The sequence below is a fragment of the Mugil cephalus genome, chromosome 14, assembly GCF_022458985.1.
Source record: "Mugil cephalus isolate CIBA_MC_2020 chromosome 14, CIBA_Mcephalus_1.1, whole genome shotgun sequence".
Lineage (NCBI taxonomy): Eukaryota > Metazoa > Chordata > Actinopteri > Mugiliformes > Mugilidae > Mugil > Mugil cephalus.
Genome location: NC_061783.1, coordinates 4,564,207 through 4,581,718, shown reverse-complemented (window position 1 = coordinate 4,581,718; position 17,512 = coordinate 4,564,207). Strand labels below are relative to the sequence as shown.

General features: G+C 42.3%; 2 protein-coding genes across 2 annotated transcripts; one reads left to right on the top strand and one right to left on the bottom strand.

The window, feature by feature from the left end:
- The first annotated feature begins 317 nt into the window (after positions 1-317).
- On the top strand, positions 318-5,533 carry nudc (nudC nuclear distribution protein). The gene is made up of 9 exons (XM_047606060.1): positions 318-524; positions 1,318-1,395; positions 1,511-1,723; positions 1,809-1,901; positions 1,986-2,099; positions 3,055-3,249; positions 3,681-3,764; positions 3,910-4,028; positions 5,257-5,533. The coding sequence occupies exons 1-9, from the start codon at positions 450-452 to the stop codon at positions 5,306-5,308; spliced, it is 1,023 nt and encodes a 340-aa protein (XP_047462016.1). The 5' UTR covers positions 318-449; the 3' UTR covers positions 5,309-5,533.
- Positions 5,534-12,271: 6,738 nt separating this feature from the next.
- tbxta (T-box transcription factor Ta) lies at positions 12,272-15,337 on the bottom strand. Its single transcript, XM_047605476.1, has 8 exons — positions 15,099-15,337; positions 14,506-14,770; positions 14,076-14,210; positions 13,927-13,988; positions 13,775-13,836; positions 13,465-13,638; positions 13,249-13,372; positions 12,272-13,146 (listed from the first exon to the last, which is right to left on the bottom strand). The coding sequence occupies exons 1-8, from the start codon at positions 15,281-15,283 to the stop codon at positions 12,888-12,890; spliced, it is 1,266 nt and encodes a 421-aa protein (XP_047461432.1). The 5' UTR covers positions 15,284-15,337; the 3' UTR covers positions 12,272-12,887.
- Positions 15,338-17,512: the final 2,175 nt, after the last annotated feature.

The window sequence follows — 17,512 nt, the reverse complement described above, 5'->3', positions numbered from 1 at the left end:
TAAAAAATGTGCCTTTTGTTTTCCGAAAACGTTCAAAAATGTCTAAGGCTATGTAATATTAACATAATATTGTACCATAAATACTTGTTTCAATAACTGTTAAATTTACAGAAAATGTAAAGGATATTTTTAAAATTTTATTTTTATTAAACTACATTACATACGCGAGGTAACAACATCATACTCTAAATTGTTTTTTCTCTAGAATATTCTCAGTCCTAACATGCGCACCAGTCTCGCCCTGAGCCAATGCTCTCAGCTTATTGGTCATTTTACTTGTCATTTACAATCCACTGACCTGATTGGTCGGAAGGCGAGTGAGGTGGGGTCTGTTTCCAGGAAGTGCATAGCGTGACTCTGCCGGCCCAACATTGTTGCTAACTCAACTTTTGGTTGAATTGTAAATTGCGCTCTTGCCAGTCACGTAGACAGTTTCACGGTCCTCCAGAATGGGTGACGATGAAGAGAAGTACGACGGGATGTTGCTTGTTATGGCGCAGCAACACGAAGGAGGGATTCATGAGGTAAATGAGTGTGTTCTGATGTGCTAAAGCTATCGTGCTAACGTTGAGGCTAATGTGGTTAGCTTGTAAGCTAGTAGGTACATCTCGCCTTTTAGTATTGATAGACAATAAAAAAAATACGTGTTTTAATACGTGTATGCGATTCGGCAAATGTTGTTGAAAAGATGTAATAGTGACCTAACGGCTGCAGGGGTGGTGTGGAGAATTCAACATGCATGTGTGTGACTGAAGAGAAAGCATGACAGGTATTTCATCAGTAGGGTGACCAGACGTCCCCGATTTCTGGAGACAGTCCCCGTTTTGGATGACCTGTACCCCAGCTAAAGCTGTCCCCGATTTTATCGTTTTGTGAATAAGGGGAAAAAAATGTTTCGCGCAGACTACAACAACGGTCATTACGGTAGCCCGAGTGAGCATGTTGCGCGCAGACTACAACTATTATGGTAGCCGGTTGCGCTGCTATTGACATTACAGACACAGCAGTTTAAATAAAGTGAATGAATATGTCAAAATAAATGAAATCGTAATTGTCCGCGTTTCTTCCTTTCATCTTGATAAACACGTGTTTCTTTTTTTTTTCTTTTTTTTTCATCTCCGGACTGTGAATGTCCCCGGATTTAATTTCAGAAATCTGGTCAAATTTAATGAATGCTTTTTCTTTCTGGATGATGTTGTAAATGATCCCTTCCACAACGAAAAGTGTTAATGTCATACTGATGCTGGAGTCTGTGTATGTAGATGACTAAAAATTCTGCATTTCCTTTCCTTTCCACTTACTGTTATTTCTCTACAGTTAGTAAACACGTTTTTCAGCTTCCTCCGGCGGAAAACTGATTTCTTTACTGGCGCAGAATCTGGTGTTGCAGAGAAGGTGAGCAGTGTTTCTCTATCTATCATCTTTTGTGACATTTGCTGTCAATAAGCTGTCCTGTTCAGAGAGGGAGACACACCTCTCACACATGTGCCCCATTTCTTTTTTCTTTCAGCTGGTCAAAGATGCTTTTGCTCACCACAGCAAGCTAGCACAGAAGGCCCACAAAGAGAAGCAGATGAAACAAGAGAAGGAAAAGAAAGAGAAGGCAGAAAGAGCAGCGAAGCTTGCAGAGGAAGAGAGGAAAAAGAAGAAGAAGGACGACGGACCCAGAATTCAGGAGCTGACGGAGGAAGAAGCCGAGAAGCTTCAGTCTGAGCTTGACAAGGTGAAATCTTGACGCTCTAATGCTCTGTTACAATCACGTAGATGCGTGTTGCTCAATCATTTTGTATTTGTGTTTAATCTGATAGAAAAAGAAGGAAGAAGAGAAAGATATGAACGTCACAGAAAACACAGAAACGTCTGACAAAGCAGAAAAAGAGAAGACGGAGAAAGAGAAGGGGGTGAGTGAGCCATTGGTGACGTGCTCATTAAACAGATTGGAGTTGGTAAGCCGTAAAAATCTGATATCCATTTTTTTTTCCCAGTCTGACTCTGAAGGAGAAGAAGATGAGAAGGACAAAGATAAACTGAAGCCTAATTCAGGAAATGGAGCTGATTTACCCAACTACAAGTGGACACAGACACTGTGTGAAGTTGATGTGAGTTCCTTTTGCCTTCAGGATCATACTCTTCTCATTGTCCCTAAATACCTGTATCTGTTGTTTAATATGGATTAAGTGATACTGAGTGAATTTACCTAACTAACCAGGTACACTACAAGAGACTAAAAGGCACTCAAGCAAATCCAGTCACAAGTGGTCATCTTTATATAGACTACCAGTGGTCACGCCTGACATGAACATCTATCTCCAGTCAGCTCTCCAGTTTTGATCTCAGTTTTACACCCAGTGTCTAAATAAACACTGACATGTTTTGGTGCAGAGTAGAATGTTATACTAACTATTGTCTCTAGTGGATCTCCACCAGAACCACAAACACTGCTGTTTTGTGTGTGTGTGTGCGTCATGACATTAAATTATTATGTATTAATCTCTACCCCGATGTTAGTTATTTTAGACATCTACACAAAACTTTGGTTATAACTCCAATCCTGGAGTAATAAAAGTAAATAAAGACACCGGTTATTGTGGGAATTTGTAACTTCACTACACATGCCTCCTGGATGTGTTCACATCTGTGCTTTCACTGCTCACTTGTGATTGACTTGCCCACAGTAGATGTTCATGGAAGGTTTGAACTTGACACATGTTTCAAACTTTGACGTCCAGCCCCAAATCCCCTCTGCATCCATGGATGTTCTCCAAACTAGCCTTCAAGAAATCACTGCCCACTGCTCCTACTGTCCTCACAACTCTCTGACAAATGGTTCCAGTGTTTGTGTGGGACACAGGGACACAGTGGTTTGCTGTTATATATGCCATCAATTAACATGTGTATCGACCAAATCAACCACTATTTTTTTATCAGATAGAGTAAATCCAGTGTGTTACTCAAGTCAGAAACACCGGATGGTTACATATAGTGTTTTTTTTTTTTTTTTTTTATTCCTGTCAGGATCATAAATGAATTATTAATTTTGACATCCTTCCACAGCTGGTCGTGCCTTTCAATGTGAACTTCCGCATCAAGGGGAGGGATGTAGTGGTTGACATCCAGCGGCGCTCCATCAAGGTTGGCTTGAAGGGACACGCTCCTGTTATTGAAGGCCAGCTCTTCAACGAGGTGAAGGTAGAAGAGAGCTCCTGGCTCCTCGATGATGGCAAGGTGGTCACAGTCCACTTGGAAAAGGTAAGAAAATGTGTCTTCTCTCATGATGACTTTCTATATTTACATGGACACTAGTATTCCACTAATAATCAGAATAGGAGCCCAGTTAGAATAGAAATGCCTGGAAAATAATATGAATGGGAAAAGAGTAAATTGGTTTAAATGAGGTAATGTAAATATCATTCATTAGGAAAACATGAATATCTATGTAAACACATTGTAAGATGAGTTTCTTTATGAATTGAATGCTTTCTTTCAGTACATCATGATTAACCTCAAGTGCGGTAAACATCATCTGATATTTCCATTGAATCTCCAAAGTGTGGCATATCGGCATGATTTATAACATAACAACATTGTCCATGTTAATATAGCCACTGCAGAGTTATTCCAATGATATTTGTCTCTTCAGCTGTAAAGTGCATGTGTCTATTTCTGTTCCTTGATTTCAGATTAATAAAATGGAGTGGTGGAACAAGATCGTTACCACAGACCCCGAAATCAACACCAAGAAAATCTGTCCTGAGAACTCAAAGGTAAAGGAGGGACCTCCAGTTTTCCGGATGATGATAATAATAATAATAATAATAAAGAGTAGTTATGAGAGGGACAAAAACATTACTGACAAGTGTTCCTTATCTCTCTGCTCCATCCTCACTGTGTGTACGTCCTGTTGAGCAGCTGTCAGACCTGGATGGAGAGACGCGTGGTATGGTGGAGAAGATGATGTACGACCAGAGGCAGAAATCAATGGGTCTGCCTACGTCTGAAGAGCAGAAGAAACAAGATATTCTTAAAAAGTACGTCTCCGGGATTACATCACCGAGGAATAATATACCTGTCCGGATAGCCTCCCTTTTGGTTATCATAAAACTTAAAAGATTTTTTACTCCGTGTCGGCTGACAGCTGCTCTTTTACTGGGAGCTTCTCTGTACCAGCTACTTTATCTCTAGTCAGTTTAACAGAAACTTTATGGGGCATAAAATCTTTACGCAGTAGTCAAGTTTAGTCTTCATTGTAACCTCTTTCTGTCAAGGCTGGACTCCACTAGTGTTCTCAATGTTCTAAAATATAGTGTGGCATTTGCATCTATATCTGCACAAGTGCCTACACTTTTGTAAGCATTTATTTTTGTTAAACCCTGCCACTCCGAGCTGTAGCTTCTGTCATGTTTTGGATCTGCCCCACATGTGACACACGTGGATCTTGTCAAATCAGCCATGGAAAAAAAATATACGAAATCAGTCTAATTTATGAATTAATATCAGATCTTTCCAATCAAGATTGATTTGAATCAGGAATCTTTTTGGTTTTATTGTTTCTATACCCAGCTCTAGTAAAGACACAAGTTATGTCTGAGGACTACACGTTTGAAAATGATAAAACTATAAGTTTGTGGAGATGGAAAAGTCAAATGTAAGACCAAAGAGAGACAAAATCATGAAGCAACTATGTGAAGTTTGTTTCTTGCATTTTTTAAGGTCAAATGAGTTGAACTGGGACTGTGGTCAGTAGGCAGTAATCTATGTGTGTCGTATCACACATGGACACAGTAAAGACCTGCCCATTGAAGCTCACTTCCTCTTTAAGCTTGTTAAAGCTGCCCCTAAGGATCTGGTTTTAGTTTTATAAGGGTGAAACAATGCCACCGCGGTGACTGTCATGGATATAATTGGTCTCCAGAGTTTCTTTACAGAAGCAACGTTCACAGCGTCTGTCCAATCAAATGTGATGTGTCATAGTGTGATCTCAGAGGGCCATCCTCACCTATTTAGTTAAAAACTCTCTCTTTGGCCAGATGGAGGTACTGTAGCTCAGTGAAGTCCATAAATATACCAAAAAAGGACATGTTGTCTGAGATATTGTATAAAAACCTGAAGTAACTAATAGAGGAGGAATGGAGGAAACACTTATTGGAACCAATCCACTATACGATAAACTTCTCATTCCTTTAACAAAGTGAATTTCTTAAGTGATCCAGAGCATCACCATAAATGTTCCTCACATCTCACCTTCTGTCTCTGCAGGTTCATGGCTCAGCACCCAGAGATGGATTTCTCTAAGGCCAAATTCAGCTGAGGTGTCCCACTGTCAACCACCTTAGAGCTAACGTCAGGCACCAACCAACTCCCTGTTCATCTCTTTACTGGACATGCTTTTGTTGACTTACATGTCTTAAGGTTCACAGCTTTGTTTCATTGAGGATCAGTTCGATAAATACAACGGTCATGTTCTCCTTTTGCATGTCGTCTCAATATTTAAAGATATGTCTGGATTTTTTTAAATAAATATATGTAAAACCGACACCAGCTTATATCTTCTACATCGTGGACAACTTTGCACTTCTGTTTTTACAGACTATGTCTGAATTAGGCATCCAGTTGATTTCAGGAGCTACCTGTTCACTGAACTTAAACCACATATTATGTATGAATGACCTCCACAGGCCACTGTGCTGAGGATGACGGCAAGATTATCTAAAGTTGTCATGTTCATCTTGAGCCACAAGAGAGCAGTGTCTCCCTTAAAGTAGAACCAGAATATTCCTTGTGCAGTAAGTAGAAGTCCCTGAAGAGCTGCCTTCAGATTAACCTCTAAACAACTTTACTGTAATCATTCTACCAGGGAGAAATTATTCAAAAAAGAAAGTCTTTAGTTTTCTAAACCTTTATCCTTAGACAAAACCAAGGTGCTAAAAAAAAAAATACAAATATATGAATATAACGATGCAGAATTGGTAAAACTGTATTTGAGCAAACAGCTTATATGAACCTGAAACCTTCTGCGTGGCTGGATATGATGACCAGTGTATAATAACTTCTAACTGCAGATAATCTTAAACATTTTGAAGATATCAGTCAGGGTTAATATACTATGTACAAGTATGTATATATATGCATTTATATATATAGATATATACACCTATATAGAGAGAGATGCTGGTCAATCAGTCACAGAAAATGCCGTGCCTGTAAAAGCATCTACAATATCCCTACAACATCTACAGTGTTCGTCCCTTTTAAATGTAACACATGTTGCAAATAGTACAAGGTCTCGGATAGGCCTGTGCTGTCTGACTTGATTACAGTCCATTAGGTTTAAGGGACATGTTTCACCTCATATTTTCATGTACTGACATTTTAACATTTTGACTTGGATCATATCATCAAATCATATCCAAACCCAAGTCCACTAACCCCAGATAACATGTTTCCCCAAATACTTTAAAGTTTCCCCGAGGGCAATCAGCGCCCCGCCACCAATGAGTGAAAGACACGCTTTCTCACTCAGTCTACACTGGATATCATGCACCGCTGCTAAATGTTACTTCACTGAGGACCAGTTTGCTTACAAGCCTTTTCAGCCGGTGTGACAGTCGCAGCTAGCTGGACTGGCCTGTCAGGATGGTGAGAGGCTGTCACCATCACTGGGGCGACCAGAGGAAACATACATTAGCTTATGTTGGCTAGCAACTCCTCCTAATGTGTGAAATTGCTCATGTAGTTCAAAAACACTCCTCGGACAGCTGTCCCAGTGGACAGTAGACTAGAGGTAAATGTGTCAGAAGTGCTGTACAAGCTTAATGCAGAGAGCATGACATAGAGGATATGACGGAGATACATTTACAGTAGCTACTGTGGTGGACTAGTTGCTGAGATTTTGTTTCATTTACAATCACAAAAGCTGCGATTCATATAAAGGGATGACCTTCTCAACACTTAAAACAGCTAATTCTTGTGAACGGCTGGCTAATTTTTCTTCACGGTACCTTCAGGAAATATCAACAAAATCAGCACGAACATTCGTTTGGACTCAAGGACAGAATATTCCTTTAGGGATCACTGCTTGTAGATGAAAGTCAGTGTAACCCAATTGTGGCAAAATTTCACACAAATGTTTCTTACATTGAAAAGGTCAAAAGTCACCACAACACTAACACAATTGCGGTAACCGCTAAGCTTTCAAGGAAGTTCTTACTGGGGTGGGCTATGCCTTTGTCAGTGTACTGCAAACTCACTATCACTGTTCATTTATGGCCACAGTCTTATCTTTCCTTTTAGCTTTAGTTTGGTCTCCATGGCCACCTGAGCAAAATACCTGGCGCCTTACGCTGCAAAGCCTCTATTGAGCTCACCAGCTACTGGTCTCAGTCAGCAGCAGTGAGTCTGTTGGAGTGTTTTGTGTCCCTTTTATGTGTCTCCACAGCTGTGAGAGTCCACCCAGTTACAACCAGAACCAGTCGACTGAAAGACACCAAATCTATGGAGAATTCATTCTCTGCAGTCCTACGTTATACGTCCCAGTCAGCCATCAGTTCAGTAGAAACCTGAGAGGAAAAGTTTAGACGTCACTGAATTAGCTTGGCAAGTTAACAAACAGTGATAGATGGAATTAAGAAATAGGAGAACAGAGAACACATTTTGTAATTACAAGGTCCAGGTCGACTAAAGCTAGACCTTCCAACACAGAGCACATCAAATATATATCACATCAGTGTTGCAAGCTCTAACAATTAGACTGACCAAAGAAAGTGTTGGTAAAACTGTTAAATGCAAGATTAGCCTATAGCTATCAGTGATTAAACCCATCTTCCAGTAGTTCCATTAACTGGTGCAAGAGGGTGAAGAAGGGCCCAGCCAGAGGGCTGATGGGATCGCGGTTGGGTGGGGCGGCAGAGTGACTGTTCAGAGGTTGAGTGCACGGAGGAGGCAGAGTCTGCTCAGCTGAGAGCAATGTCTCACCAAGGTACCAGAATTTCTTCATTAACGAAGACACACAGACATCAGAGGGACGGGGATGGGGCTCTGGGGCGGGCGAGCCGGGCGGTCTGCAAACACACCTCCCCGCCTCTGCGCTGACTCGCTGTTCCAGACTTGACGACTTGTTTTTTGGCAGCGGCCCCCTCGTAAATCACCCGCGAGGCCTTGCACCATGTGAGTCACCTTCATAATCACGGTGTTTACCGAGGACGCTTCGTCGTTCTCTCCTCTTCCGTAAAGGCCTGCTTGGTGTATTTTTCCTGGAAAAGGGGAGGGGGGGGGGGGGGGGGGGGGGGGGGGGGTACATGAGGGGACATTAGGACAAAGATGGGAGGTTTTGATTTTCGTAGTTCTCCTCAGGATCCAAACATTAGTCTGACTTCAGTTACTGTCACTAAAACTGACACTCCAGTATACAGCTACCACTAAAACTAATAACCACTGTCCCAGTTACGCAACGCTGACCCAACCCCACATCTGCATCTGGTGTTTAGAGTCCTCCGTCCTCCACACCTGGGTGCTGGGCACACTCTGTAAAGCGTATTTGGAACACACACTTCCAGGGGTGGAGAAGGGGCCAGTGTGCAAAGTCAAACTCTCAATTGTCAATTAGCGAAGGCCAACACAGGCTGCAGGCTGCGGTGTGCCGAGCAGATCAGCCATCTTGAAGGACAAAGGCTTCAGTCAGCTCAGGGTCCTCAGATCAACACACACACACACACACACAAACACACACACACACGCTCATAATTGAGAGGGCAGAGATGGCCCTGGGCCCAGCAGGACCTGTTTACCGCTCCAGACTGAGCAAAGACCATCGGCAAACATCCTCCCCACCAAGTCTGGACAACTGCTCATAAACACACACAGGCTTTTTTTTTAATTTTAGCTTTTGTTTTCTACTCAACAAACTGAACACCTCACTCAGATTTTTTTTATATACAGATAAATATACACACAATATGTTCACATGTGTGACATTAGGACAGAGGAGATTCCTGAATGGCCTACCAAAGGGCAGGTGAGAGGCATCCTTAGCGATGCTGCACGCTCTCCTCTGACTGTCCTCATTGCTAGTGTTTCCGACCTGAGGCGGTGCAGTTCCCACACCACGTAGCGATACAGCTTGTTAGGATGGTCTCAGTCGTGCAGGGGTAGAAGTTCACCAGAATCTGAGGGGAAAGGAAGGAAGAGGATTTGCTGGTGCGCCTTCGAAGCGTTCAGGGACCGAGAGGGATCCTCAGAGATGTGGACTCCCAGATAAATTGAAGCTGGCAACACGATCCCACACGTCCCGTTGTGATATGTGCCTTCCAGCCTCCTGAAATCCTCACGGAGATGGAACAAAGTAAAGATGTCCACTTGTGTATACTCACTGTGCTGCCTTTGGTGCATAATAGGGAAACACTGGTTTAAGTCACACTAGAGGCATTTAAATGTTATTTACGAGCACTAAAAATGATGCAGTTTTCCAGTGCTCCATGTGCCTTCAGCATGTTAATGTAGTAGTAACATGTACTAATGTTAATAACCATATAGGCAGATTTTTTCTGGAGCACCGATAGATATTAAAGTCACTTTCCTCATGTACTTCATCACTGTTAATATAATCCTAATTCTGTTGTTCCTTCTTCCAGTTACCACCTGGTAGTAATGCTATCTGTATTTGCTATTTGCACTTTTTGGCCACCTTTTCACTTTTCACTTGACATGATGGCGTCAGTTAAACCTGTGCTTACCGATGCAACGTTGTCTTCCATTTGGAGATGTGTTTGTGGCCATGTGATGAATGACTCCATCCGTATTCACTCTCATTTAGCTCTGCTTTTGATCTGTACGACCTCCACTATGTTTGAGTCAGCTCACATTTATTGTCACTTACACAGTATGTTAATAAAAACACATTGAGACCGTTTCTCCTGATCCCAGTTTCCATACAGTATATGCAGACATGACAATAGCAACTTATACTAAATGTTACGGTCTACTCCAACACAAAATACACAGGCGTAACGTAACCGGTCAAGCTGCTTATTCAATTCAATTTCTATATTATAGAACAATAATAAAGACTAAAACTACAAATGTACACATACATGGATTAAACCAAAAGTAAAGTATGTAAAGTATTTTTAGCTTTGATGACAGCTTTGCTTACTCTTTACATTCTCTCATTTGGCTTCATGAGGTATGGAATGACATGGAATGATTTTCAGCTAACTGGTCTTGTCCAGAGTGAACTTGTGGGATTTATCTAATCTGTATTGCGTCAAAGAACCAAACAGAGTTTGAATGTATCCTCAAGTATAGTGGTAGGTACTGTGTACTACTATAAACAGGAGCTGTGATCATTTTAGGATGTGAACTATTCCTGCAGTCACTGTCTTAATGTGTCACTGTTCTGATCTGATCTCCCTCATAACTCCAGGTGTAGTCAGTACACAAAGGTGCCCACTGTTTAAGCTGTAGATAACTTCCTAAATTTATAAATGGCAGTAAAGTGGAGGTTTGGGAGATGCCAGCGTTTCATGAGGGGACCTTTGCTCCGCCGCGACCCGCCCCTCCAGCTGCAGGTCACATTGCTGCTTCGTTGCTGTTTGCCTGCGGCCCCGTGACCCTCCAGCCTTCATTTGCACCTCGGTGAGGACCACTCCATCACTGCTCAGTGGCCAAAAACCTCTGTGGGCCTTACACACACACACACACACACACACACATCACACACACACACACACACACATCACACCATTGACATCATGAGCACGCAGCCAAGCCTCTGGCCTACGGTATGAGCAGAATAAACCAAATGTCTCTTTACTGAAGCAGCTTTTACCTTTGATTTATCGTTCTTGCCTCTTGGTTGGCTGGCCTGAAAATCACAGGTTTAAATTTTTAATTTATCTACTTTTTTCTGTTAATTCAAACTAAGCCCCTCAATTAAATTTAATAAAACTTTGACACTATGTTCATTTTATATGTATAAATGCACTTTTTCATGAACATGCTATGTAAAGACTTACCTGTATTGGTTTCACTGTATGAAACAGATAAGGTTTTAGTCATTTAGCTCCAATTCATAAGGCATCACATTACCGTATACAAGCAGTTGGCTCATAGGCCACATTGGGTTTTCAAATTTGACAGGCTAGTAGCAGATTGGGGACGAACTAATATAAATGACATGGGAATAGCAATAATAGATCAAGCTGTTAGTGTTTGGAATGCCCCATCCTGTCCAATAACCTGTCCAGGTTAAAGGCCAAATGAATGCAGTCGTTACAACGGTTTTATAAATGCTTAATGGGCCAGATTAAACCATCATGCAGGCCGTAGTTAGCAGTTCAAGCTTCCCGTCCAGTGTCTTTCAGCTCGCACAGAAACAGCGGGGCTGACGTGAATATCAGATCATGTAGAAGTGTTGTTGGCATTTTGGGCCCATATTCTCCGACTTTCCTCACATCCAGATCTGAATGTGTCGGCCGTATGTCGCACCCCGACGCAGATTGTAACGAAAGGGTGCCAGTGATGGCAAACTACCCCGCGGTGGATTTCTTAAAGCGGACACTTCTCCATCACGTTGTCATTTTGTCGGAGGAGCCGCATTCACTTAGCGGGGCCATGCGGCCGCTGTTATCTAAAGAAAGCTCGGGTTTGATGATCGAGGTTTGAGGCACGAGGGCGAAGTGAAACTTACACCTCGAGACTAATTTTAAAATTGGGACAGGTGTCTGCTGACTGACCCTGGAAGTTTTTTTTATTTTTTTTAATTAATCCACATTGCCCCTTTGACCTCAGTGTGGATTTCAGCACACCCACTGTTCAGTTTTTAAAACTCTTTAACACATATATGACAAATAACTAAAAGGTTTATGGCCCAAGATAGAAGGTGATTGGTTGGAAAGCTCTCATCACATGCAAGTTTAAAGTTAATAACTGTGTTATTTATGTAATAATTGAAGTTGTACGTCAGCACTTCTTAGAAAATGGATATCAGCCTTCATGCTCCTTTGTTTTCAAGCACAAGAACAAGAAAGCAACAGTAGGAGATGCTGAACCTTTTTACCACGTGGTGAATTCAGCCATAGCACCCAGAACCAGGAAGAGAACTGTAGCTACGTCACTACCCAGCGACAGGACGGCAGCTCCAACAAGAATCAGGGACGGGAATCAGTCTGCTGCTTGATCGCTGCATTCAATGTGTTGATCGTATGCTGTAAAATCCCATTCAGCTTCAGATCATTACCCCCGGCGCTCGATGCCAGACAGACAAAAGGAAACGGTGCCGTTTCACAAAACAAACATTTTTTAATTTATTAATAAATGACATAAATAAAACTCTCGCGGAGTTCAAATACAAATACATAGTTTATGTACAGGCGTTTGCGCAGGACAGGGGCCGTGTCTTTTTTTTTTTTTTTTCACGACAAAGCCCCGTCACCAGGAAGCAGAAGGCACTTGCGTCTCAGTCCGAAAGTGGAACGTTTGTATTGCAATCAGAAAAGGCACATTTATATGGAAAACACAGGACGTTAATTTATTCTATGTACACATTTATATAACACATTTATGTTAGCAGAACCTTTTTTCTTCTTCTAATGTTACGAGTAAAAATAACGTTCAGTGTCAATGAGTTGTGTAGAATCAGAAAGGTAATAAAACCAGTTGTTTTTAATGATCCTGCTGGAATTTACTAAGAGCGAAGATTCTGACTATGAGGCTATTTTAAGGCTTATCACTGTAGAGAGGTGGATTGTCTTTCAAGTTCTTTTGTCTTTTTTTCTCCCCAAACTGTGGAATCGATACTCTATTTTACTTTCACAAACATCTTCTCCAGGACGTGCGTTTAATCCTGCTCCTGGAGAGGACGACCGGCCGGCAGAGTCAACTCTTCGGGCCACTCAGTAGCTCTGAGCTACGGGCGCCCAGGAAGCGGTGAGCCTGGCGATGGAGCTCTCAAACTGGGCATCCCCGACCCCGACCTCGCTCAGGCTGGGGTCGTACATGGAGGAGGGCGAGGAGACTGGCAGCGAGGAGGTGAGGCCCGTGTAGGAAGAGCCCCTCAGGAACTGGGAGGTCAGGCCTCCGGGTATGGAGCCCGAGGCCGAGCCCGAAGGGGTGAGGGTGGTGCCAGCTACTGACCAGAGGCTGGGGTACTGACTGTAGACGAGAGGGAGAGAAGGGTTGGTGGGATTCATTTATAAAATGCTTCTCCAGCAAAGAAAAGAGTGCAGAAATTCAAAACACAGTTAAGAGGCTCACCTAGAGTTAGACGTGGAGTTGGTGGTGTGGGACAGAGTTCCCATGCCTGTGGAGTTGGGGATCTGAAGAGCGGACCAGCTGTCGTGCGTGGGAAGAGTCCCCGAGGTGTTGTCCATGTAGTTGTCTGCAAATGAGGCAAAGCCCACAGATTAACACCAATCCTCCCTTTTCTGCTTCATCGAAAGTTCAGTACACACGAACGGAGTCGGGTCTTACTCGTGCTGGAGGTGCGGTGGGGGTAGTGACTGGGGTACGGGGCCGCCCTGTGGCTCCTCAGGCTGGAGTAGCGCTCGCAGTAGGAGCCGGAGGAGTGGCCGGCCGTGCCGCTGAACTGAGGGGGGCTGCTGCTGGGGCAGATGGGACTCTGGCCCGGGAGGAACCAACCTCCGACTGTGGGAGAAAGCATGTACAGCTTTGTAAAGATACATGAGGAATGACAAGGTTTTGACTTTTGGCAGGTGATAGGTGGGATCTGGTAGACGCATCTCTGCTGTCTACTTAAAATATATGTATTTTTAATACTCACGTTGAGAGTAGCCAGACTGTTGACTGTCTGCAGAGTGATCGGGGACGTCTTTGTGGTCACTCCTGCAATCAGAAAACACTCAACATTAGATTCTACAGTGGCAAAATACTAACCTGTAAATTTGAACAGTGAGTTGAGGCTTGGGCCTGTACCTTTCTTTGGCGTCCAGGAAGGCTTTAGCAAAGGGATTGTGCTTTATCTTCAGAGCAGTGATCTGTGGAAAGGGACAGGGGTCATTAGTTGTTTCGGGTCAACTTTCAAACTGTCGTCTGTGATGAGGCTTCACTGTGAGGATACCAACCTCTTCGTTCTGGTATGCGGTGACGGCGATGAACTGTGTCTCAGGGAAAGACTGGCTACTGATCATCTTCTGGATGCCTCCGACCTTCACGATGTGTATCCTTGGCTCATATTTGTGCAGAGAGTTCAGCATGATCTGTGGAAACATTCCAGTTAACGTTTGTCTTTACATGTCAAATCCAGTTGTCTCGTCTCCTATTAGGTGACATAAACATGGTGGTACCAGGTGAAAGCCATCTTTCTTCATAAAAATTCACACGAATAAATTTGAATTTCCCCAATGGGGATCTTACAATTTTGCCATCCATAATAAATAGTCTGTTGACCTTATTGTTATAATATTAAAATCTTTTTTAAATCTTTTTTTTTTATCTTGATAATTAACTTAATTTCCTTTTACAATAACTGCGCGCATCTAACGCTCTTCTCACCTGTCCGCCGCCGTTGAGTTTATTGGAGAGTTTGACTTTGCTGAAGGAGACGGGCGCTTTCATCCAGTGCGCTCCAAAGTTGGGGGAGTCCGGATGGATGTAGACGCAGCTGGGGCTCTGGGGCTCCGGTTTGCCACCGGGGACCCATTCTCCGTTTACGTATTTCCAGCGGTTGTTGTCCGCGGCGACGAAATCCAGCAGCACCGAGTACATGGCGTTCGGGTCTAAGCCAGAGACGCTGGCCCTCAGAACCGGAAACATCCTCCTAGAAAACAAGGATGGAATTTTTCGTAAATTATTAAGGCGTTTGGGAATTTAACCAACACATTCTATGCTAGATTAACACAGAAATTACATTCTTTGGCGATGTTCTAAAGCTCACAGGGCCTCTGAGGCCTCAGAGGCAGCGCGTTTGACAGAGCTCTCGTCTCACTATATTTTATGTCAAGTTCCAAAATGCTTTAAACGTTTGATTGAACTGTGTTACATAAACAAACTCAGAGGCTTCACGAACCCCGTTCGTAAAATTAGCCGCGCAATTGCGCAAAGAAGTCCACAATCAGCCAGTCCGCAGTCTGATGCATTTGACCTACCGTCCAGTCTTGGTGACGATCATCTCGTTGGTTAACTCTTTAAACTTGTTCCATAAGTCTGCATCATCCAGCGTCAGTTTAATATCCCTCTCGGACGCGTCTCCCTTTTCGCTGCCCTTCTGGAACTCGCTCTCCACGGCGCTGAGGAGATGCTCCAGGCGCTGGTCGGGGTTGGAAGAAGTCATATTTCCGAGCTGTGGGCTGATGGGCCTAAATCCGAGACGATGTACCTCACTGACTCTGAGACAGGCCCGAGTGGATGCTGGGTTCTTTACACTGATGCCTCCTCATTTAAGGGCCCCCAGGGACCTCCTGGGGATGTGGGGCGTGGCCTGTGCGCGCACACCTCGCCTTTTTTTGACCGGCTTCAGACACCGCCTTCCACTTCAGACTAAACTTCTACAAACTACAAACTGATTGTTGCAGATTTCTAGATTTATTTATTTTTATTTTTTTTTCAAAATAAACTTAACTTTAAATATAGATTTACTTTCAGCAGTACTTTAATGAAACAACGCCCTCTTTAAAAACATACATTTCCCCCAGTTTTTACAAAAATGACTCTGCAATTTAAAGGGCTGCTTGAGAAAAGTTTTTAGATTCATATTTTGATGCCTAAAAATCTCACTTTTAATCCCAGTCTGTTGCGAGAGACATTCAAAGCCGTGTGTGCAAACAAAAGAAGGGAAGCAAGGGAAGAGAGCTGTGCCTTTGAACTCAGTTGTATATTTGCAAATAGCGCTAATCTTTTGTTGTCTCAAATCCACATGGCCGAGGACTTGTGTTTACTGAATAAGGGCCATTAGGGGAGGCTCTGTGCTGCTGTGGTGCAAAAGTGTGGAGGGCCGAAGAGTGATGCCTGGATTTACATAATGGGCCTGCCTCCCTCTGAGGCTCTGATATTAAATATTTGAACCAGGTGGAGGACGACTTTGCTGTTTAAATAAAATTATTCTTTTCTGAAACGGTGAAACGTTTAATTTTACTTTTACTAGATTTCAGGTCAGCAAGTGGAAATAGTGCTTGTCAAAATAAAATCAAGTGGTCTGATACATGATGAGAGAGAAACTACTGAACTTAACTAGTGTAGTGAGAATATTAGCAATGAATGTGACCTATTTTCATTCTCTTCCATTTACAAAGCTGTCCTTTAGTACGACCATTTTTTTAAATTATTTTTTTAATTCAGATCCAGCAGAGTGAAGAGGAAATACTGAACATTTAACAGTTCCTTTTTTATGGCCACCTCCAATCTGATCCTGTTTATTGCTGCCTCTGAATTTAGGCTCAGAATAATCCTCAGCTCTCAGCATAACTTGGGCTAAATGAATACGATTTCTTGTAATGTCTCATGACGTTAAAATGGACCGCTCGTTTTACATATAGAACATTTGATGCGTGTTCCTTTAGCCCCTTTAGCATCTGGAAGGAAACATTTTTTATCAGAGGGCTTTTCCCAGTCTTGCCCATCTGGGGATACTCCATACACATTTAACACTTACATACTCTCAAATATTTGACACTTCTTGAAAATAATTACACTAAGATGCGCAGTAGAAAAAGATGCAAGAGATGTGCCACATAAAACAACGCATACGTGAAATTAAAGAACGTAAAACAATAAAGCAAATACTTGCAATAATTAAATTATTTTCATTTTCATTTTATTTTATTTCTCTACTGTGTTACACCTATTTTCAAGTTCTAGTTTTATTTTATGTGCAGCTGAGCTACTTTTGGCTAAGCAATTTTCCTTGGAGATCAGAAAATCTATCTAAGTTATTGCAGATTAAGATTTTTTGTTTTAAATCAACCTTTGTAACATATTAATATTACAATAGCATTATACCACGTATAATATACAGCACATAGCAATGAGCCGTTACCTTTTATTGCTGTTTTACTCACATACATAACATAGTAACTTTCCGATGGATAAAAATGAATCAGAAAACATTTACCACCACTGCTGCTGTTCAGTTTACTATGTTCAAATAAAAGTGATTTTACTCTAGATTTTAACTTTGAGTTTTAAAACCTGTAGTTATGAATTCAAATGTACAAACAGCTTTAAAGGCTGTCTATGCAAAAAGTCATCCGAGTAACATGTAGTAAAATAAAATTATATATATATATATTTATTACAGTAATGTTATATATAATGTGTCAGCAAACAAGGAACAATGCTGCTATGTTTCACGTATTAATATTTATCTGCTACTAAGCAGCCACCTGGAGTACAGTATTGAGCATGTACAGATTATCTCAGCTGATCCAGACAAAGGTTTTCATGCTTGACTTCTGAGGATTCTTGTTTTGTTTTGTTTTCCCGTCGCCTCTGAATCCACTGTCTGTGATGTACTTGGAATTGAGTGAGGGCTTTGGAGCGCGACTCCACTTTACTACACCACTTC

Excerpts from the sequence above, each read along its gene's own strand:
- tbxta (XM_047605476.1), bottom strand. The coding sequence starts at position 15,283 with ATGACTTCTTCCAACCCCGACCAGCGCCTGGAGCATCTCCTCAGCGCC. Across the intron at positions 13,989-14,075 it reads CCGCATACCAGAACGAAGAG|ATCACTGCTCTGAAGATAAA; the intron begins GTTGGTATCCTC and ends CCCTTTCCACAG. Across the intron at positions 13,639-13,774 it reads ACAGTCTGGCTACTCTCAAC|TCGGAGGTTGGTTCCTCCCG; the intron begins GTGAGTATTAAA and ends TTTCTCCCACAG.
- nudc (XM_047606060.1), top strand. The coding sequence starts at position 450 with ATGGGTGACGATGAAGAGAAGTACGACGGGATGTTGCTTGTTATGGCG. Across the intron at positions 1,724-1,808 it reads TTCAGTCTGAGCTTGACAAG|AAAAAGAAGGAAGAAGAGAA; the intron begins GTGAAATCTTGA and ends TTAATCTGATAG. Across the intron at positions 3,250-3,680 it reads TCACAGTCCACTTGGAAAAG|ATTAATAAAATGGAGTGGTG; the intron begins GTAAGAAAATGT and ends CCTTGATTTCAG.